The 16095-nt window shown below is 39.1% G+C and overlaps 1 protein-coding gene across 6 annotated transcripts in view; it reads left to right on the plus strand.

The window, feature by feature from the left end:
- Positions 1-16095, plus strand: part of LOC122540973 (structural maintenance of chromosomes protein 6-like) — a 119689-nt gene that overhangs the window by 77498 nt on the left and 26096 nt on the right. For all 6 annotated transcript variants that reach the window (XR_006309476.1, XM_043677385.1, XM_043677351.1 and 3 more), the window contains 7 exons: positions 276-477; positions 4007-4121; positions 11690-11850; positions 14425-14560; positions 14668-14748; positions 14952-15122; positions 15203-15340. Coding sequence is in view for 5 of the 6 variants with exons in the window: in XM_043677385.1 (XP_043533320.1) it covers positions 276-477; positions 4007-4121; positions 11690-11850; positions 14425-14560; positions 14668-14748; positions 14952-15122; positions 15203-15340 (1004 nt within the window). In the remaining variant the exon portion in view is untranslated. The remainder of the gene's footprint in view (positions 1-275; positions 478-4006; positions 4122-11689; positions 11851-14424; positions 14561-14667; positions 14749-14951; positions 15123-15202; positions 15341-16095) is intronic.

Below are 16095 nucleotides of genomic sequence, written 5' to 3' on the forward strand. Positions count from 1 at the left end.
AAAATGGATAAAAGGACATGGATAGGGGTGGAGCTTGAATACGAAAAGGAAAGGAAATAAATACATTAACTTAACTGACTGGAAGTTGATCAATATGCCCTTTGGATGTTTGGTGTGAAATCTCCTGTTTTTCTTTCATGTAAAGGGTTTGTGTATCAGCACGTGTGTAATAAACTTGGCAGCAGTGTGCTTAAACCGATGCATTTAAGGTAATATATGCATTATATAATGTGTATTCAGAAATACTTTAATACCAAGACATTGTTTTATTTTAGGTGCTTGCTTCAAGTTGAAATATCCTGAATTGGCTTTGGCAGTTGAAAGTTGTTTGAGAAATCTCCTGCTTTCATTTTGCTGTGATAACTACAGAGATGAGCAGGTGCTACAGAGTTTGATGTCACAATATTTCAATCCAGGAAAACGACCCCAAATTAATGTGTGTGAGTTTTCAAATCAAGTGTACAACATAAAAAACAGGTGTGTTTCAAGATGCTTAATTCTTAAATATTTTACTCTGCTTTGAAGTTTTCTTGAGCAAAACGATTACAAAATAAGACATTGCATAAATAGTATAAATTAGATAATATAAGACTATAAGACGTAGGAACAGAATTAAGCCATTCGGCCCATCGATTCTGCTCTACATTTGATCATGGTTGATATGTTTTTCATCCCGTTTCTCCAGCTTTCTCTCTGTAACCTTTGATCCCCATACTAATCAAAAAACTAGCTACCTCCATGTTAAATACACCCAATGGCTTAGACTTCACAATCTTCTGCAGCAACATGTTCCACAGATTCCCCAGCCTCTGGCTGAAGAAATTCATCCTCATCTCAGTTCTAAAGGGCTGTCTCTTCACTCTAAGACTGTCCTCTTGGCTTAGTGATAATGGGTACCCAATGAACACAGTCTGCCGATTTCTCAGCAACAAACCCAAATAAGCAGACAAAACACGTCCAGAAACCCTAGCCACTCTCCCCTACGTCAGAGACATCTCGGAAATGACTGCCAGACTACAGACCCCTTGGCATCATGGTAACCCACAAGCCCACCAACACACTAAAACAGCAGCTAATGAACTTGAAAGACCCTATACAGACAATAAGCAAAACTAGCGTCATTTACAAAATACTGTGCAAGGACTGTAACAAATACAACATTGGACAAACAAGCAGAAAACTAGCCACCAAGATACATGAACACTAACTAGCCACAAAAAGACATGACTCTCTCTCACTATTATCCTCACATACGGATGAGGAAGGACACCACTTCGACTGGGACAACACATCCATCCTAGGACAAGCCAAACAAAGACACACACGAGAATTCCTAGAAGCATGGCATTCCAACCGGAACTCTATCAACAAACACATTGAGTTAGACCCCAACTACCACCCCTGAGAAAAGGAACAGGAAGTGACTTCACCACAGGAAATGACATCACCAACCCAAACATATAAATAGAAAGCAGGAATTTTCAGCATTGCTTCACCTGAGGTCTACTGAAGGTATTACCTAGAAGGGTAACAAAACATCTGGAAATGAACCTTGCAGTGCAGCGAGCAAACCTACATCCATGTCTTCTTGGCTGTAAGTCTCTCCCAGTAATGGAAACATCTTCTCCGCGCCCATTTTATTCAGGCTTCTCAATATTCCATAAGCTTCAAAGAGATCCTCCTTCAACTTCTAAACCACATTGAGACAGACCCAGATTCCTCAACATCTCTTCATATAATAAACCCTTCATCCCCGGGATCAGCTTTGAAAACCTCTCTGGTCCCCCTCAAAGACCAGCACATCTTCCTCGGATAGGGGGCCCAAAACTGCTCACAATATTTTAATGAAGTCTGACCAGAGCTTTAGATAGCCTCAGAGTACATCTCTGCTCTTGTGTTCTAGCCCTCTTGAAATAAATGCCAACATGACATTTACCTTCCTAACTTTCAATTGAACTTGCATTTTAACCTTAAGAGAATCCTGAACTGGAACTCACAAGTCCCCATTTGCTTCAGATTCTTGAAGCCTTTCCTCATTTAGAAAATAGTCTGCACCCCTATTCTTCTTACCAAAGTGCACAGCTTCACAGGTTCCACATTGTATTCCATCTGCCACTTTTTTGCCCATTCTCCTAGACTGTCCAAGTCCTCTGCAGCCTCCCTGCTTCCTTAACAACTATCTTTGTGTCATCTACAAACTTAGCAACAAAGCCCTCAGTTACTTCATCCGTATTGTTAACGTGAATAGTTGTGGTCCCAACATGGACCTTTGCGGAACTCCACAAGTCACCGGATGCCATTCTGAAAAAGTCCCCTTTAACCCTGCTCTCTACCTTCTGCCAGTCAGCCAATGCTTTATCCATGCCCGTACCTTGTCCCCGAACACCATGAGCTCTTACCTTATTTAATAGCCTCCTCTGTGGCACCTTATCAAAGGCCTTCTGGAAATCAAGATGGATTCTGTTCACTGGGTCTCCTTTGTTTAATTTACTCAATACTTCCCTGAAGGATTCTAACAGATTTGTCAGGCATGACCTCCCCTTGGTAAGGCTGTGCTGACTCAGCCCTATTTTACCCTGCACTTCCAAGTACTTCACAATCTCATTCTTAATAATGGACTCTAAAATCTTACCAACAATTGAGGTCAGGCTAACCAACCTGTAGGTTTCTGCCTCCTCTCTCCCTCCCTTCTTAAACAGGGGTGTTACATTAGCCATTTTTCAGTCCTTTGGGACCCTCCCCAACTCTAGTGATTCCTGAAAGATTACCACTAATGCCTGTACAATCTCCTCAGCTATCTCCTTCAGAACTCTGCTGTGTAATCCATCAGTTCTGACTGATTTAATCACTTCTATATCTTTCAGCTTCGCCATTACCTTCTCCTTAGTGATGGCCATTACACTCACCTCTGAACCCCCACCCCCCTCACCCCGACTCTTTTGAAGTTTTGGTACTGGTGTCTTCCACTGAGAACTGATGCAAAGTACCTATTCAGTTCCTCTGCCACTTTTCTTTTCCCATTACTATTTCTCCAGCCTAATTTTCAGAGGTCTAATGTCCATTCTTGCTTCTCTTTTACCTTTTTTTAATATCTAAAAAACCTGTAGCAATTTTCTTTTAAATTACTGGCTTTCTTATTTTCATATTTCATCTTCACCCTCCCTTATTGCTTTTTTAGTTATCCTCTGCTATTTTTTAAAGGCTTTCCAATCATCTTCCCTCCATTGTATGATTTTTATTTTGCTTTTATGTTTTCCCTCATTTCCCTGGTCAGTTGTGGTTGTCTCATCCCCCCCGTTATAGTATGCTTCATCTTCCTTACTGTGCTTCTCAAATTGCTTCCAGAAACTCTATCATCTTTTCTCCTAGGCTCCCCTGACAATCAACTCTGGCCTTGACCCAATTGTAATACCATTACACCTGATTCCAGCTTCTCTCTCCCAAGCTGCAGAGTGAATTCTAACATATTATAGTCACTGCCCCTTAAAGGTTCCTTCACCTTAAGCTCCCTAATTAATCTGTCTCATTACACATTACCGTTTAAGGTAGCTGTACAATTGCTTGTATTCACTCATCTACAGAGGTTAGCAAAGGGTTGTGCTGTTGTGCATGTGACATTATAGTCATGTACTATCAGGTGTGCATACCTACTCATAATTGTTTGGCATTTGAGTCAATCATGTGACAATCCAGTCTCATGGTAAAAAAAACATTGTACATCGCTTGTGATTCCAAGCAACGTACCAGCGAAATGTTTAAATTGTTACTCAACTTAATGACTTGCAGGGAAAAAGCTTTGATCTTGATGGTATTCAAGGTGATACAAACAACTGAAGTCAATTACATCACAGGATCCAAGCTGATTGGATGTTTCATAGTAGGAATATATCAAGATGACTACTGAGTCATTGGCCCTGATCTTGATACAAACCCTACATTGTTCGTGAAGCTTCTGTACACAGACTAAACAAAATCAAAAATAACTTTGTATTTTTTCTCTCTAAAGAGCTGTTTACCATCCAGAATTCCCAACAGTTTTTGAATCCTTAGAAATAAGCAACCCAGTGGTGGCAAACTGCTTCATCGATTTGAGGAACATTGAAAGAATCCTGATAATCAAAGTAGGCCAATTTTGCAATTTTCATTCTGCAGAATTCCGTTTTTTGCTTGACAATGCTTATAATGGGGATGATGTTTGAGATAAACAAAGTTGTACATTCATGGTGATTAGTGTGGTGGAGCAAGGTTAACTTTGAACAACTGAAAACAATAAATGCTGGCGATCACAGCAGGTCAGGCAGCATCAATGGAGTGAGCAAGTTAACACTTTGAGTTGAGATGACTCTTCATCTGAGCTGAGGTGAAGTGTGGAGGGGGCAGCATTTATGTAATATTTGGGGGGGGGTGTGTGGGGGTAGTGGGTGCAGGGTGCTGGTGAAGAAATGATGTTGATCGTTCAGATTAAGTGAACAGAATGTGAGAATAGCAGAACGATAGTGTGTCTCCTGCCAGACTTGAAAGGACAGACACTGGGGAGGGGGAAGGGCATGATAACAAACTAAAATAAAGGAAAGAACTTGTTCACAATTTGAAGGTGTTGAACTCAATATTAAGTCAAAAAAGGCTGTAAAATGCCTTGTCTGAAGGTGAGATGTTGTTCCTCCAGTTTTTGCTGTGATTCACTGAACACTGCAGCATTCGGAGGACCGACATGTAGGTGTGTGAGCAGGACGCTGTGTTAAAAATATTGGCTGCGAGAAGGACGGGGTCCTGCTTGTGGAGGTGTTCTGCAAAACAGTCACCCAGTCTGCATTTGGAATGTAGAGTAGGTCACGTTGGGTGCAGCAAATACAATACACAGATTTGGAGGAGGTCCAGGTGGAAAGCCTGTTTCAGCCCTTGGATGGTGAGCAGAGAGGAGGTGAAGGGGCAGGTGTTGCACCTTCTGTGGTCACATGGAAAGGTGCCATGGGAAGGGATGGCATTGGTGGTTGTGGAACATACTAGGGTGTCCTGGAGGGAACGATTCCTGAGAAATGCAGACGGGGGAGTGAGGGGAAGATGTATTTTGTGGTGGTGTTCCGCTGGAGTTGTCTGAAGCAGCGAAGAATGATCCTTTGAATGCGGAGGCTGGTGGGATGAAAAGTGAAGACAAAGGGGAATCTGTTCACGCCGTTGTGAGTGACGGGAAGGGACAAGAACGGAAACACGGGTGATAGGTCAGATGCGGTTGAGGGCCCTGTCAACCACAATGGATGGGAAACCTTGGTCATGGAAGAAGGAAGCCATGGCAACAGCACTGTTTCGGGAAGTGGCATTATCCAAACAGATACGACATAGGTGAAGGAACTGGGAGAATGAGATGGGGTCCTTGTGGGATGTGGGGTGTGATGAGCTGTCATGAAGATAGCTATGTGGGTCAGTGGCTTTGTAGTGGATGGCAGTGAATGAATTATCTCCTGAAATGGAGACAGAGAGGTCAAGGAAAGGAAGAGAAGTGTTAGAATTCAGCGATATGAAAGTTATAGAGATGTGGGAGTCCTGACAAGAGCACGAAGTAGCATTGAAGCAGTTGTCGATGTACCAAGAAAAGACTTGTGGGAGGGAGCCTTTGTAGGACTGGAACAAGGATTGTTCCACTTACTCTATAAAGAGGCAGGCATAACTGTGAGAGAACAAGTTCAGCCAGGCAGAGGAGAGTGATGGTGGATGGGGATTGTTCGGGCTTCTGGTCGAGGAAGAAGCTGAGAGCTCTTTGAACTAACTTTCAGCTATTTTATTCTCAAGACTAATTGTGTTGCATTGTCATTTAGACATGAGCATCCAAACTGGGCAAAGCCGTTGGTGAGGCAGTATTGATTTACTGGAGCATTCCTGAGAGAGATGTTAAAGCAAAGCCTTATTTTTGTCATATTGTCCTGATGAATGTAAAATGTAAAGCTTTCAAAAAGTGTGTCCTTTTTCAGCAAAACTCAAATTTGTAAAATTTATCCTCTTTAAAATTCAAGGGGATTGGAAAAGCACAGCCTGTCAGGCAGCACAAACTCTGCATCTTTTTTAACGGCTTATGCTCTCCTTGTCCTCGGATGCTGCCTGACCGGCTGTGTTTTTCCAGCACCACACCTTTTGGCTCTGAACTCCAGCATCTGCAGTCCTCACGTTCTCAAAGTTCAAGGGGGCAAGAGTATTTTGATGAACTGCAATAGATAAACTGAGGATTTACCTATATTAAAAAAAACATTCTGATGGTTAATGAAGATTTCCTGAAGGGTATACATTATAAATAGAAATAATGTGGGAATATGTGAGAAAGGGACACAGGCCATTTTCTATTACAGAGCAATTCTGTAAATTAAGGTTAGAGTTATAGAGTTTTTACAGCATGAAACGAGGCCCTTTGGCCTGTGCCCATACTGGTTATTAATAATTCAGCAATTCTAAACCCATTTTCCAACACTTGGCCCATACCCTCCAATGCTATCACATTTCAGGTGTTCAGCTATGTAGATTTTAAATGTTTTGAAGGTTTCTGCTTCCTTTCATGCAGTGAGTTCCAGATACCCCTAACCTTCTGGGTGAAAAATGTTTTTCTACAAGTCTCTCTAAACCTCCAGCTCCTTACCTTTAAACTGTGCCCCCTGGTTTTTAACCCCTTCATTAAGGGAAAATGTTTCTGCCGATCTACCCCATCGATGACCCTCAGAGCTTCGTAAAGCTCAATCAGGTGATCCTCCTTGTGTTGTTTCCAGGTATGGTCTGTACCTGGGCACGGTTTCACACACACTGCTTCGGAGGAAAATGATCACTTAAATACCAAATGTTGCACATGTCAATTTGTTGGCTGGTGTTAACTTTGCTGCAATGACAGAAGTGGTTTTGTTTCTTGAGTAGCAGTAGCATTTTGTGTGTGTATATATGTATTATATACATTTATTTATCTTTATAATGTTATGAGTTGTTAAATATAAGTGCAATGATGCCTATTATATTGGGAGGGAATACATGTAAATGAAAGACTTGCAATTAGTTAACAAATTTTCATAACTTTGAGACACCCCACATCACTGCCCAACCATGACATCTCCTGTTTCAGCTGAATTGTTTTAAGCTGATAATTTGTATTCTTTCACTTTCTCTTGCAATTCTAAGTCTAGTTTTCTCATGTTCTTTTCAATTCCATTTCCCTTTTCTGCTTCCTCTCCTGTCTCTTTTTTTTCTCTCATCTCTAGTTTTGCCCTTTTCTCATGTTAAATTGCCTTACACATAATTGAATGTCGCCCAATTCCAAAGTTTCACTACCCAGAATGCCTTGTCCTTCTTGTATTTCCTTTAAACCTAAGTGCTAGTACTTCAATTTGTCTCCGACCTTGCATCTCTGTCAGGCAATGCTATCCCCAGTTTACCCACCAAATCAATCAATCTTGTCTTTGAAAGTTCCTTTAAGACTGTGAGGGACAATTCTGCCACCTGCAGGAAATCATTTACCATTTCCAGTGTCATGTCTTAATTTTCTTTTATTCTCTTTTGAGATGTGGGTGTTGTTGGACGGGCCAACATTCATTGCCCTTCCCTAGTTTCTCTTGAAAGGTGTTGGTGCGTTGTTTTCTTGAACTTCAAAAGTGAAGCACAGAACCTGTGTATTTGCCCATATCATGGGCATTAAGGTGTGGTCGGTATATTATCGGGTTCAACTAAGCTGTTAACAAGCTCAATTGACCATTAATTATTTATTTGCATTTGACGGATGTGCTACCAATTTCAGAATGCAGCCATCCTCTGTGTTTTGGGGATGGGTGAGATTTGTAGCTTTGCCTATAATTGCAGCATCCAGTGCGATAAGAGAAACAAGTTGCCAGTTCCTTTCCATCATGTGTGTTGACCAGAACAATGGCTAAACAAAATGCTTCATTAGAGAACACACTAATATCGTAAGTAAATGTTAAGGTACTTGAAACTCTATTTAGGAATGAGGATAATTTTTTTTAAAAAAGTGTTTGGTATATCTTCATTAATTGAAACTTAGGAAGCAGATCATTGATAAATAAATTAACACAGATAGCTCCCACTGAAGCTGAGGTTAAGGGGTGATATAATTGTTAGAAATAGTTCTGATGAGGGTGTGGAGACATCCTCTCAGACCTGTGGGATGAAGAATATGTTGATCAAGTAATGGTACTGCCAGATACTGGAAGGAAATGTTGGAAGTAACATATGAAAGTCCACTGGCAGTACAGATAGGAATATGGAAAATTCAAACATCAGAAAATAGATATTTTACAGAGCCAAGACTTCAATAAGATTTAGTGCAGTGCTGTAAAACGATGCCAGGTTGCAGGAAAACCACAACCTTTAATTTGATCAAAGTTAAAAATCACACAACACCAGGTTATAGTCCAACAGGTTTAATTGAAAGCACACTAGCTTATGGAGCGCCGCTCCTTCATCAGGTGGTTGTCTTGATCACCATTACAGTTGGAGGACCATTATTGAAAATGAAGGTCATTAGTATCTTCTTATGATTATGGATCTAACAACCTGATCCCCAGAAGTTATTCCTTTAAGAACAATTACAGCTTGGGTCATAATGGAAATGTTAACTCAGATTTTTACTGGCTGCAGATGACCAATTGAGAAGTATTTTGCTCAGTGTTCTAACTTTGTCTAAAGTTTTCCAGGAAATCATTAGCAGTTTGAAAACAAATGAAATAATTTGTATACCTACAGGCCCACAACTATGGAAGGATATAATCAGACTCTTAAAACCAAGGTTAAGGCGTGCTATCACAAATACTCACAGGACTGGGACAAAGAATTAGATTTCTTCCTATAATCTACCAGAGATTCTCCAAATGAACCTACTGGGTTTCTTCCATTTGAATTAATTTATGGTTCTGAGATTGGAGGTCAATTAGAATTGATTAAGAAAAGTGCTTTGAACTATAAAGACAAATCCTCAATGTTGGATTATATTTTCGAATATTGTGTGCAATTCTGGTCTCCCTACTATAAGAAGGATGTTGAAAGGGTTCAGAAAAAGTTTACAAAAGGATGTTGCCAGGGTTGGAAGGTTTGAGCTATAGGGAGAGGCTGAGTAGGCTGGAGCTATTTTCTCTGGAGCTTTGGAGGCTGAGGGTGACCTTATAGAGGTTTATAAACTCATGAGGGGCAAGGATAGGATAAATAGACAAGGTCTTTTCCCAAGAGTGGGGGGAGTCCAAAACTAAAGGTTTAAGGTAGAGGGCAAGATATAAAAGGGACTGAAGGGGCAAATTTTTCAGACAGAGGGTGGTGTGTTTATGGAGTGAGCTGCCAGAGGAAGGAATGGAGGCTGGTACAATTGCAACTTTTAAAAGGCATCTGGATGGGTATATGAATAGGAAGGATTTAGAGGGAAATGGGCCAAATGCAAGCAAATGGAACTAGATTCATTTAGGGTATCTAGTCAGCATGGGTGAGTTGGACCAAAGGGTCTTTTTCTATGCTATACATCTCTATGACTAGGTCCATGTTTTTAAAAAGACTCAGAGGTGTACCTAAGGTGGCTCGAGAGCATTTGGAAGTTTGACAGGTGCAAATGAAGGAATGGGCAGATAAACATTTAGCAGCTAGAACAGTTCAGGTCGGAAATGAAATGTTTGTATTCATGCTTTTGCAAGGCCAACCTCTGTAAGTGAAATGTAGTGATCCATATAATGTAGTCAAGCTTGTTAGTAAAGTGACTTATCTGATAAATATTCTTGATTGTAGGAAGATGCATCAGTTTTCTCACAAACATGTTGAAAAGGTATTGTTGTCAAGAAGAGGATAAGGAGGAACAAATGTGTCAAGTGGTAAGAGTAGTGGAAGATGACAGCGATATGGAGGTGGACACTTCTTGAGATGAACTCCCTACATTTCAATTAGCTTAAACAGAAAGACTGGAACAGAAACTGCTGGAGCCAATCAACAGATCAGGCAGCATCTGTGGAGAAACCGTAACTCTGCTTTCTCACCACAGATGCTGCAAGACTGGCTGAGTGTTTCCAGCAATTTCTGTTTCTGTTTCAGATTTCCAGCATCTGCAGTTCTTTATTGTATTGTATTACTTTGATTGTGTTCGTTCCTAAACCAAATGGATCAATTAAACCCTGAATAGATAAGAGAAAGGTAAATGTGGTTACAAGAATAGATTTGTACCCATTCCACAGTTTGAAGACTCCATTGATAGTGTTGGCAGTACCTCATTCCTCCTAAGATTGATCCATTACATGAAGAATTAAAGAAATATCCACTATGGTTACACTGAATGGGTTGTTCCAATGTTTGGTGGGGCCATTTGAGCTAAATTCCAGAGGCTTATGAATCAAGTTGTAGCTGAGGTTTATAAATTGTACTTTATTGAGGCCATATCATGGTACAGAGTAGTGTCCAGTAAGAACATATGAAACAATTAGAAGATCTGTTTAAGCAATTGCAGTTGGCTGGCTTATTAATAAACTTAGCCAATTGTGAATGTGAGAAAGCAAGAGTAACTTACTTTGGATATATTGGAGGACAAGGGCAAGTGTTGCCAACAACTGCAAAAGTGAAGTCTCTAATAGAATTCCCTACTTCCCAAAACTAAGTGAGAAATCATGATATCTTTAGGAATGTGTGGGTTTTATCAGAAATTTTCAATTTCAACACAAATTTATTAAAGAATCAAGCAAAGATGATATGATCAGCATGATGTCCAACAGCATTTGAGAAGCTGGAAACAATCTTAATAAAATGAACCAGTGTTGGCTTCCCCTGATTTTTCCAAACCTTTCAAAATAGTTATTGATTCTGGTAACATGAGGGTAGCTGCAGTCTTGTTGCGGGATGATAAGTTGCAAGCAGACAAATGGGGTACTTCACTTATAAACTAAACCAGTATCAAGGGAAGTAACCTACTATTAAAATAGCCAGACTTTGGGGTAATTGTTGACTCCTTAACATGTTGAAGTCAGTGTCTAACAGGTAAAACGGAAATGCTAATTTATGCTGATGTTAATCCACTGACCTTCACTGAAAACTTTACAATTTGAAATATGAGATTATTCATGTGGAGTCTTTTGTTGCACCCATTTCATTATAAATATTATTCACATTGCTGGAAAAGATGATGTAATTGCATTAGCCCGAATATAAAATGTTGGAATAAGTTAAGGGTTTTAGAAATGCCAAGCTTCAATAAGGAGGAGGGAAGGATTGTAAGTCTTGTGTTTTATTGTTTGTGGATCACATATTTTGTGAGGAAACATTTAAGTTGCAACAACTCCAGGAGTAATGGGTTTTGATTTTCAGGAAGCCATCTCAGTGAGGCATAACTCAGCAGTATTTTCCTTGTCTTTATAACATTGAAGAAGCTCCCACTATCACCACACTATAGGTTTTGCACCTTTATGCAGTTTTTCCATGCAAATTTATTTTTTCCAAATCTTTCTCACTAATTGGAACCCTATAGAATACACCCAGTACTGTAATATTACCCATATCATTCCTTAGAACTCCATCATCTGTAAAAATACATGAGGGAAAATGAATACTACCATTGCAGTCATCCTTTCTGGCATATTTGCCTGTTGTTCATCACCAGTTTGTCTCTCACATCATCTGCTTTTTTATGAAACTATTGTTCAAACCAGTTTTCTCTAGCAAGCTTTGAAATAGCAATCCTCCTTCCTAGAGTAACAGCAGAGCTCGCGAAATTATGCAGCTGCAAAGACCACCCGCAAACTGCAGAGAAGCCTTTACTGCAGCTGGTGACCAGGTTTTTCCCAACCGTTACTACTCCTCGGAAACAGACAGGGCAAGATACTTGGGTGGTGATGTGGAATCCAAAATCAGGTTAGTAAAGTTTGGTATCAACTATTACAATCTCTCAGAAACATGCAGGCTGGACCACAACAAGTTATTAACGAGATGCTTCAGTACAGTCCTGTTCTTTCTCCTTCACTGCAACCCTCAAGTCTTTCCCTCTAGCTTGGTAAATGTTTAATTATGGTTCAGGATTTTAAGTGATAAGCTTGTTAATACTTGTTGTTGCTTGAAATGATTAAAAGCATTTTCATGTGCACATTTTACATTATAGCAGTAAGAGGCATTATCATTAGACTAGCAATACAGAGATTCAGGCTAATTATCGGGGGGGAACAGTTTCAAATCCCACCATTGTCAGACAATGGAATTTAAACTCAAGTACAGTAATAGATCTGGAATACAAATCTAGTTCAGTGACCATGGCAACTCTGTCCAATTGTTGCAAAAACCCATGTAGTTCATTGATGGCCTTCTGAGAAAGAAATTTGCCGTCATTATATCCAACCAATTTTTTATACCAAACGAATCTGAAAAATACTATTTCACACAAATACCACTTTATTTCAGCTTTTTATTTATTCTCTCAATCATATGAATTAAAAATATGCCTTTTTAATACAAATATTTTGAAATATTCTGAAACTTCAAAAATCTTTTTAATCGCCTAAAATGTTTTGACTCCAGATCATTCTAATCACAAGGTATTTTTTGTTTCATTTTGTTGACAATCAAAACAATAAGTTGGGGTATGTTCATGATGTTCAAATTGTAAATGAGGACCCACTTCAATGTTACAAATCAAAATTTGGTTTAATCGGGAATCAACATGTTGAGTATTAGTGTTTTGTTGGAGATTAGTTAATGCCATCAAATCTGCAAAATAGAGAAGCGGGTTTCCTAACCAATATTTATCTACCCAGGCCAAAAACTGACTTGGGCCAAATAGTAATCCTCAATAGAAGTGTGCTCCATTTCACCGTTTAACAGTGATGATTTATATTTGACCTAATATTGCCACTTCATCCAGGGTGGCAAGATTGAGAAAAGTGGGCATTCTGAGGGACTTGCTTCCCCTTAAGCACATGTATCACACATTTCTTATGTGTCATATTATGCGGCAAATTTCCTTTCCCAAAGGACATCAGTGAATTACATGGTCTTTTGCAATAATTGGTAAGAATTGTCATGGTCACTGAGATCAGATTTATTTTCTAGATCTATTACTTGAGTTTAAATTCCACTTTCTCACATCATGATTTGGAGATGCCGATGTTGGACTGGGGTGTGCAAAGTTACAAATCACACAACACCAGGTTATAGTCCAACAAGTTTAATTGAAAGCTCTAGCTTTCGGAGCACCGCTCTTTCATCAGGTGGATGTGGAGGACACAATTGTAAGGCACAGAATTTATAGCAACAGTTTACAGTGTGATGTAACTGAAATTATACATTGAAAAATACCTTGATTGTTTGTTAAATCTCTCATCTGTTAGAATGACCATGTTAGTTTCACTTCTTTAATATGTAAATCACAAAACTTTTTTTAAAAGTTACATTCTCAGGTTAACTGTAATAATTGGTGTCAGCACAGACAAGATGTTGCGATGTTGAAGGTGTTAGCTCCCTGTGTTCCCTGTCTGTGCCATAATGTTTAGACTGATTCTAATCTTAAAAAGTGAGTTAACAGAGTCTTACATGGATTCTGTTAACTCACTTTTTAGATTAGAATCAGTCTAAACATTATGGCACAGACAGGCAACATGGGGGGCTAACACCTTCAACATCTCAACACCTTATCTGCGCTGACAACGTAACTTTTAAAAAAAAGTTTTGTGATTTACATATGACGGTGAAACTATCATGGTCATTCTAACAGATGAGAGACTTAACAAACAATCAAGCTATTTTTCAATGTATAATTTCAGTTACATCACACTGTAAACTTTTGCTATAAATTCTGTGTCTTATAATTGTGCACTCCACAACCACCTGATGAAGGAGCGGTGCTCCGAAAGCTAGAGCTTCCAATTAAACCTGTTGGACTATTTAACCTGGTGTTGTGTGATTTGTAACTTTCTCATGTAATATGCTTCTGAACTGTTATATGTTTTTTCAAGTTCTAATGATCAATAGCACTTTGACAGTTATGAACATTACAAGTGAGATTTCATTCTTCAAAAAACAATGTTAGTTCAGAAGTTCAGTTCCTCTGGTAAGAAGACTGCAGAACTTGCCAATTAAGTTGAAAGCTGACGTTAAAGGATGGACCCTCAGCTTGTGACGAGGAGGCATAGGTTCTCCAGTAATGTATCACACTGCTCAGTCTCACTGATGCTTTCAACATTGGACATAACTGCAGAAGAAGTGTAAGTTCTCAACTGAAGCATGTGAATCAGATTGGCTTATATTACTTTCTGCATTTAGTGATGAGCTCTGCAATGTTGTTGCTGACTGCAAAATTAAGGCCATTGTGTTGAAGAAACTCTTGGTTTAACTGTGCAAAGTATTGTTATCGCTAAAGGCCTAGATTGTGTCTAATTATGGACTTTGTTTTCAAAAAAAAATTAACAAATTTTGTCACTGAAATCTTTTGTATAACAGGGAACTGGAGGTGGAACTAAATGATAAGAAATCCCAGTTATTACACTGTCAACAGCGATCAAATTCAATAAAGGATGAAATAAAGTTATTTTACACCAATATCAGCAATACACAAAAGAAAAGGAGACAAATCCAGGTCAGTATTTAAAAGACCAAAGAAAAGTATGACTAATTCAGTTCTTTTCATTTTAAATAATCAATCGTGATAGAATAAACCTAAGAATTATCTCCTGTATTTTTCAGGAAAGAATAACTAAAATTAAGCTAGAAATTGGAGATTTAGAAAACATTGAGGACCCCCAGCCATTTCATATTCCTACATTAGTAAGTGTTAAAATTAATTGTGACTTACTTGTGTTTCCCTCCCTATGTAACGTAAGTTTTGAATGCTGCACAGAATCTTCAATGGTTAATTTTTCTTTTACTCATCATTGAATATTTTCAGAGACTTGAGCCAATCATGCCATGAATAACAATCAGTTATATGGGGTTGGGTGGTAACTGATTCCTTCTATTCCTTACACTAGAGAAAAGAAACCCAAGACATCTGCCACAGAATTGAGTCGGCCCAAAATAACTTGGAGCGGGCAAGAATGGATTTGGATGTACATCGAAAGTTATTGGAAGAGGATGAAAAGAAATACAAAGAGATACAAGGGAAGGAACATTCGCTGGCAGAAGAAATAGATTCAAGAAAGGTGCATTCTAATTATCAGACTAATTATCAGATTTAGAAATGTTTTTGAATAATATTTAAAGAAATGAATTATTACAACAGGAAGAGCTAAGTAAAGTGGACACAGAGATCGAAACATATAAACAGAAGGAAAAGCATTTCAAAGGGGAAAGAAATAAACAATTGGAGAGACTAAATGAACTAAAAAAGAGGTTGGAAAGTAAAGAACGTATTTTAGAGGTAAGTGCAGCTTTCACTATCCAGGCATGATATATTAACTTAAAGCCGTGATTAAAGCTATTCATCTAGTAAGCAGATACTTATAGCAATGTGAAATGAAATGGTGGAATTAGCCTTAATAACATAATCGATATACATATATATAAAGTGCTATAATATTGACGTTTCTCAAAGCATTTCAAATAATAATCTATTGAAGAACAGTCATCAACCATTACAGGTCAAAATTTGGATATGGTCTTTGCTAATGGGAACAGTGCACAACAGGAAATGCTGCTGACTGGTTTGTACTCCCACAGGGTTCCTGACTTATACTGACTGATTTGTACTCCCAGAGGGCTCCTGTTGAAATATCTGAGTTTGGATGATGGCCAGTTTCTGGTTGAGTGCTTACCTATCTGTGCACATATGCAGCTCTGCCAAGATTTCTTTCAGCACTATTGCTAGTTGAAGATTTGAATCTTATATTGCCAGGCATACTTAAAGAATTAAACCTGAATTTTCCTTTGAGTACTGTTGAGCTCTACAAGAGGAAATAGGGCAGGAATGCATTAGGAGAAAGTGAGGACTGCAGATGCTGGAGATCAGAGCTGAAAATGTGTTGCTGGAAAAGCGCAGCAGGTCAGGCAGCATCCAAGGAACAGTAGAATCGACATTTCGGGCATAAGCCCTTCTTCAGGAATGAGGAAAGTGTGTCCAGCAGGCTAAGATAAAAGGTAGGGAGGAGGGACTTGGGGGAGGGGCGTTGGAAATGC

The sequence above is a fragment of the Chiloscyllium plagiosum genome, chromosome 3, assembly GCF_004010195.1.
Source record: "Chiloscyllium plagiosum isolate BGI_BamShark_2017 chromosome 3, ASM401019v2, whole genome shotgun sequence".
Taxonomy (NCBI): Eukaryota; Metazoa; Chordata; class Chondrichthyes; order Orectolobiformes; family Hemiscylliidae; genus Chiloscyllium; species Chiloscyllium plagiosum.